Source organism: Nelumbo nucifera, chromosome 4 (assembly GCF_055504915.1).
Source record: "Nelumbo nucifera cultivar China Antique chromosome 4, China Antique-T2T, whole genome shotgun sequence".
Taxonomy (NCBI): Eukaryota; Viridiplantae; Streptophyta; class Magnoliopsida; order Proteales; family Nelumbonaceae; genus Nelumbo; species Nelumbo nucifera.
Genome location: NC_142652.1, coordinates 35980109 through 35986867, shown reverse-complemented (window position 1 = coordinate 35986867; position 6759 = coordinate 35980109). Strand labels below are relative to the sequence as shown.

At 37.9% G+C, this 6759-nt stretch overlaps 2 protein-coding genes across 2 annotated transcripts; both read right to left on the bottom strand.

Moving 5' to 3' along the window:
- Positions 1-1128: 1128 nt before the first annotated feature.
- LOC104607452 (putative disease resistance protein RGA4) lies at positions 1129-2906 on the bottom strand. The gene is made up of 3 exons (XM_010273092.1): positions 2651-2906; positions 2426-2563; positions 1129-1913 (listed from the first exon to the last, which is right to left on the bottom strand). Exons 1-3 carry the CDS (start codon positions 2904-2906, stop codon positions 1129-1131), a joined length of 1179 nt encoding a protein of 392 aa, XP_010271394.1.
- Positions 2907-5197: 2291 nt separating this feature from the next.
- Positions 5198-6436, bottom strand: LOC104607451 (putative disease resistance protein RGA3). The gene has a single exon (XM_010273091.1). It carries the CDS (start codon positions 6434-6436, stop codon positions 5198-5200), a length of 1239 nt encoding a protein of 412 aa, XP_010271393.1.
- Positions 6437-6759: the final 323 nt, after the last annotated feature.

The following is a 6759-nucleotide window of genomic DNA, read 5'->3' as shown; positions in this document are numbered from 1 at the left end:
AAAAAGAAGTAGAACTAAAGAGCATCGTGTTTTAAGTGCTCCCATTGCCAGATTAGTCATCTGCTTCAGATGTAGGTTTCTGTTCAAAAGTTCTATTGGCGCTTTCACACCAAATAGCCCACGCATGGTTGCCAGAGGAATGGTTGACCAGCAGATTCTCACTTTAAGTCACCCTTGAAACTGGCCATTCTTCCAAGAATGCTTTCGCTGTGCCTAGAAAAGCACCAATTTCATGAATGATTCCACATAGCTACATTGAAATTACATTGTAAAAATAAGTGGTTTGAAGTCTAGGTTTCCATATTGCATTAGGGGGCATGTTGGATCTGAAATGTTGAGCCATCTTTCATAATTGAGAAGATTGGAATTCCCTTTTTGTAACATATCAAGAAGAGCATGTTTGACTGTAATGGGTTCAATCATATGGTGCCGTATAACTGATGAGCCCCCCCATTGTTTGAAAGTACACATGTACGTGAGGTGCAGTTGATGAATTATATCAATGAAAGGTTACAGTGGTTGAAGTGCAGTTTTGAGTAGAGTAACCGACCTCTTCCGCTAGCTTTTGTGGATAATAATGTAAAATGAAATGCAATTTCCATGGGGACATTTACCCAAACGCAGCCAATATTACAAAGAGTTTATTAATAATGAAACACAATGAAAACAATAACTCTTAAACCAGAACTTTTTTTTTGGTAGATATTCTTAAACCAGAACCTGAGCTTGTAATTAGTTATCTTGTGGTGATCTACTAGTATCTTCAAGCAATATTTCCAAGTTTCATCAATACCATAATCTCCAATTGGTATTAACCTGTAACCCCATCACAGGTAAATAATTGGTTCATGAATTAACAGGACAAACAGACAAAGAGGTATGTGACTAACAAAGAAAGAATGTAGAAATGTTCACCATTACCAGCTAGTCTTAAAACTGGGATGTCTCTTATTTTTGACCAGTCTTCTCCTCCCTCTTGGCATTGGCTCTGTAATTCAGGGCAGTCCCAAATAATTAAAGTCTGAAGGCTGGCCGGCAGCCCCTCTTCTGGAAAAGATTTAGGAGTATAACAACTCGAGATGAATAATTCTTGAAGAGAGGAAAGACTGTATACTCCTGATAGCAATTTCAATTGTAGGCAACTGCGGATGTTAAGATCTTTAAGCATTGGGGGCACTTTCTCCTCCTCAGAGAACACCACTGTAATACCAAACCCATCATCATCCAATTTGGAAAGCTTATGCCAGGGTATGATCTAATTGTGAGACCCTTCAGTCCTGTGTGGGGTTGTAGACTTTCAAGCACAGCATCAGTATCTCCTCCATCTTGAAGGTTTCCGATAACATCACTCCACTGAAACTCTAATTCATTAAGCCTCTTCTTTTCCTTCAAATTGGCTTCCTTTGCTTGTAGCATGTCAGTGACATTCTCTAATTTTGATATGCTAAGCTTTCCGTGGAGATGTTGCAATGTCTTGAGCTCCCCTAGCATGAAACCATCATCTTGCCCAACTACAAAATAAGGCAATGTTTTGAGGTAGGTCAGTCTCCCAATTCCACGTGGTTGTTTAAGAACCACTAATGTTCTAGTTTCTTGTATCAAAGATCTTTCTTTTAGCCCAAAATCACCACTTACAAATAAGTACTGCAGATTGATGAGGCTCCTCATGTTTTCAAGTAGCTTACGCAGTTTATAACAATGTATGAGTCTCAAGATCTGTAAATTGAAAAGGTTACACATTGATTCAGGCAAAACACTAATTCGAGTTGCAGAAAGATCGAGGTAGCGTAGATGCTTCAGTTCACAAATGGAATCTGGTATCCTCTTGAGATCAGTCCAACTTAAATCCAGAACTCGTAAGAATCTCAATTCTTCAAATAAATCACTAGGGATTTTCCCATGGTTAACATATCCTGGAGTAAGAAATGTGGAGAAACACTTACTCTGATAGATTTTGTTAATTACTACACCCAAGTTAACATTAATCAATGAGAAATGACGAGTTGTTTCTAAGATATCACACAATTTATCACTATCTATTCTAATGCACATATTCCCTGATACTAACTAGATTATGAATTAAGTCATGCATTACAAATCCATATTTCAATTCTTTTAGCTCTGAATACTGGAAGAAAGACTTTCCTAATAAGTCATCAAAGTATTTGGTACCTATGTCTTCCATTCTTTCAATTTTTTGTAGATGCAATGAAACCTTCTGCCATTCAAAGTTGGACTAGAGCTTGCTTATAAAACACATAACCTTTGGGAAATAAAGAACAGTACATAAAACACAACTTCAAATGTGGTGGGAGATGATGATAAACCAAACTTAGAGCTGGGAAGATGTTGTCATCTTCTAATTCTCAGATCTCACTTTCCAAAATTGTGCCACTCATTCTCATCTAACATATGTGGAGAAGACCTGCAAGTGTCTTTATTGCCAAAGGCAGTCCTTTGCACTTCTCCACAATTTTCCTACCAATTGCTTCCAAGTTGGGATGTTCATGGGGCTTTCCATTAGAAAATGCTTGCTGTTTGAACAACAACCAGCAATCTTCATCTGATAAATTTTTCAAGGAATAAATTTGTATTGGGTCCATTATATATGAAATAGTTTGACTTCGAATAGTAACTATTATTCTACTACCATGATCTGAACCTAGATCATCTAGTACAAGTAAAAGCCTCCTCCCTTTCAGTATCTTTCGAAGTCTAACTTGAAGTGACTCTATGAAGTCCAATTCACAATGATTATAAGTTATTGATTCTATAACTTGCTTAGTTAATCTTTTAACATCAAAATCTTCAGAGGCACAAACCCATGCTCTTAAGTGGAAATGGTTTTCCACAGTTGGATCATTGTAGACAATCTGTGCAAGTGTTGTCTTGCCAATTCCCCCCATTCCAACTATGGCTAAGACAGGAACCTCTGCTTGATCATACCTATCAGTTAATAATTTTTTTATCATATCATTTGCATGTTCCCTCCTGCCAAAAACACTAGAATTTTTTACTATGGGACTACTCCTCTGTCTGTTGTCCACCAATGAAATATTTTGCAGTCTCCTTGTTTTTTCACTTGGACTCATTCCAATTGAGCCTCTCTCATAATAGGGTTGGAGCTTATTTTCAATGTCAACTAGCTTCTTTTTAATCTCATCTATGGTGGGTGCAATCTCAAATCGATTTAACATGCATGAGGTTTGCATTTAAAGAAAAAGAGAGGCATTGATGTACCTATCTGTTTGGCTGATTTTGAGTTATTCCATCCTGTAGCTTCTGTCGTTGAGTTTCATAGATGAATTCATCCAATATGTCATCAGTTTGGTAAGAGATGTGCCTAAAATCTCTTTAGGAAAATCTTCAATCGCTCATCATTTATTTGCCTATCCTCTACATAATCTACCAGTGGTTGAATTCTCTCAACTATACGGCTGAGCTCATCTAATTGTACTTGAACATCCCATTCTGATCCAAAATTCCGGAGCAGAGGGGAGGAAAATTTGTCTAGTATAGCCTGCACTAGTGGAGATACCACTATGTCTTCTTTCCTTGTGATGCCTTCTTGTGAGCAAAGAGAACAAATGACCAACAAGTGAAATTTGTTTGTATTTCTGAGAAACTGAGTTCGATAGCTTTTCACTAGGCTTGGATAAAAGAAAGATGACCCATTAAGGAATTATCTGTGTTCTCAAGACAGAATGTTGTACCTTCCAGGAAGCTTGTTTCTTTGGATAGACCAAAACTAACAACTCCAATTGAAAAAGATTGTTGATTTCTTCATGCCCCACTAATCCTTTAAATTGAAATGTTTAATAGCTATTGTTTACCTTTCTTGTAAGAACAAATAAGAAAAGAAACCAATAGCTCACAGCCCCACGTATATGATAGATGCCCAATTCATTGACTTAAAATTGTTTAATAGCACTTATTTACTAATTCCTTGGTAGAAAAGTGATAATTTTCTCTCATGAACCATCAACAGTTGAAGTTTCAAGATGCTTTATTAATCTTAATGAACCAATTACAAGGAAGAAACATACTAAGTATACAAATATTTGAAAACCCATTGTAACTTGGCACCCTGGCACTATATTGGGGTTTGTTAGGGCCTAAGATGCTTTAGTTCAAGCAACTTCCCACATATTGAAATTCTGAATTAAGTAAATTTATTAGGAATTAAAAAATCGTAAACAAGGGTAAAATTGGCACTTTCTAGAAGTAAAAGAGAGAGTAGATTCATATTCTGTGTGAGTTGGGATCTCCATCTCCTGCACTTCCATTCAGTTTGTGATAGGTGTCCCCTTGCATGTGTAAAAGTACCTATATTTATGAGAATACACAAAGCACATGTAATGGATACTAGTCATAGATTGAATGGAATTATTGGAGAAAATATAGCAGGAAAATGCAGGAGATCCGGATTCATTTAGGGGGTGCTGTTGCTTTGTTTTTGAAAACAAAAACAACTGCCACTTTCAGCAAAATTCTATTGTTTTTGCTGATATGGCAGTTGTTTTTGTTTTCAAAAACAAAGCCAATCATGTTGTCAAACACTCCCTTAATGGATAACAGAGATTGTTCTTTGCATGTTAAAACTGATAAATTAGAATCTTTTTAAACTTTTCAGTTTGGGAATTAGGTTGATGCATCACCTATCTGTCTGTGACTCTGTGTTCCATTGGAGCACAGTTAGCTAAATTTGATAGCTATATTGGGGGCTGTGTAACCAATAATAACATCCCATGTCAGCGATGCATGCGAAGAAAGAAATTGAGTGATTGTAGGGCAGATATACTAAGGGTGAGTCTAATGTCATTATCGGTTAGCTATCGGGTTCAACTAATCCAGACTTATTTCATTGGGGTGCTCATGGGGCACTGATGTGCCTCTTTGGGAGCACAGAGGCTTCTCGCATTGCAAGGTAGGCTCCATATGGAAAAGATCCATCCATAGAGAAGCCCTCCCAACACTGGACCAATCTCTATCAACAAGGAATCAACCTTTATATCAACACTAGGCTACCATACCCATAACACAAAATATTGTAAGAAAAAAGATAAATATAGAAAAGGACCAAGAATGAGAAACCCATTTTTCTCTTCTAAAAGCATATCATTTCTTGACATTCAAAAACAGAACAAGAAAAGAAAATATTTATTTTGCAACAGAAGAAGCAGATGATGACAGCAGACTAAAAGTTAAATTGTTCTTCTCCAAAGTTATCTATGTCACTGTCCAAGATCATTTCCCAAATACTCTCATCTTCTTTGGCATACAAGTAATTTCCAAGAGCAGTTAATGTCGAAGGCAACTTGTTAGATTTTTTCACAATTTCCAAACCAATTCTTTCTAACCTTGGATTTATTTCACCATCGTCATCACCAAATGCCCGTTTCTTGAGCAAAAACCAACAATCTTCCTCCTCCAAATCTGTCAAAGGATGAGTAAAGATAGGACTCATGATGGATGTAATACTTTGATTCTGAGTAGTTACTACAATTCTGCTTCCTGCGTCTGCAACAGAAAATGTGGCTCGTAGAGCATCCCAGCCATTTCGATTGCAATTGCATACATCATCTAATACAAGCAAAAAATTCTTCCCTCTTAGTATATTTTGAAGCTCACGCTGAACTGGGTCTAGGTTACTGAGTCTACAAGGTTTAGTAGTTGCACACTCCAGGATCGTTCTGGTTAACCTTTCGACCGAGAAATCCCCAGAAACACAAACCCAAGCTCTTATGTCAAAATGTTTCTCTACGGCTGGGTCGTTGTAGACGAGCTGTGCAAGCGTTGTCTTTCCAATTCCCTCCTCACCAATTATGGAAATCACAGGAATTTCTCTTCGATTATAATGATCTGACACTAGATACTCTATTATGCTATTTGCATCTTTTCTTCTACCGAAAACACAAGACTCATCGACTGCAGAGCTACTCGGCAATCTTGTGCTTTTGACCGGCGCTGTTCGCAAACGCCTTTCAATTTGCCTGCTGCTTCGATGATCATTTCCCATGGAACGATGGGGTTCAAGACTCTTGTCAATCTCAACCAGACTGTTGTTAATTTTATCTATAAAAGGCCCGATCTGATTTCGGCGTAACAGTTCTTCTTCGGTTAAAGAAAAGAATAAGAATTCACGTACCGGCTTCTTCATATTACTTCTTTCTCTTTCTTTGATGAACTCCTCCAATGTTGCATCGGCACGGGAGGCCGCTTCTCTGAGATTTACCAGGTAAGTTTTCACCAATCGGTCCTGTCTGGGTGCCCTCTCCACTAGACTAAGCGTTCCTTGAATTCTCTTCAGTGTTTCGGAGAGTGTCCCAAGTTCTTTCTCAACTTTCCATACTGATCCAAAACTTTTTAGCTGAGGGGAGGCCAATTTTGCAAGCATCCCTTCCACTTGAGACAAAACTGAGGAATCCTGTGCCATAGCTTATCCTCTCAGTAAGAGAAGAAGAAGAAGAAGAAGAAGAAGAAGAAGAAGGTACGTAGAGCCAAAATTGTTTCTGGGTTCTGGGTGAAAATGAATGCTGGACTGCTCTCCCTAGTCCCATCTATACAAGATGTGAAGAAGCGAAGACTCGAAGAAGAGTCAACATTCAAGGAAGTGGCTGACCCACTTGTTGGGCATCTTCCTAACATTTTCACTTCTCTTCCTTCGATTATTTAGAAGGAAAGTACCAGGAAATAGCAGTAATCCATTTCGCTTGAAAAGTCAAACACGGTGAGTTTATGGGGTCCAAGTGTCCAACT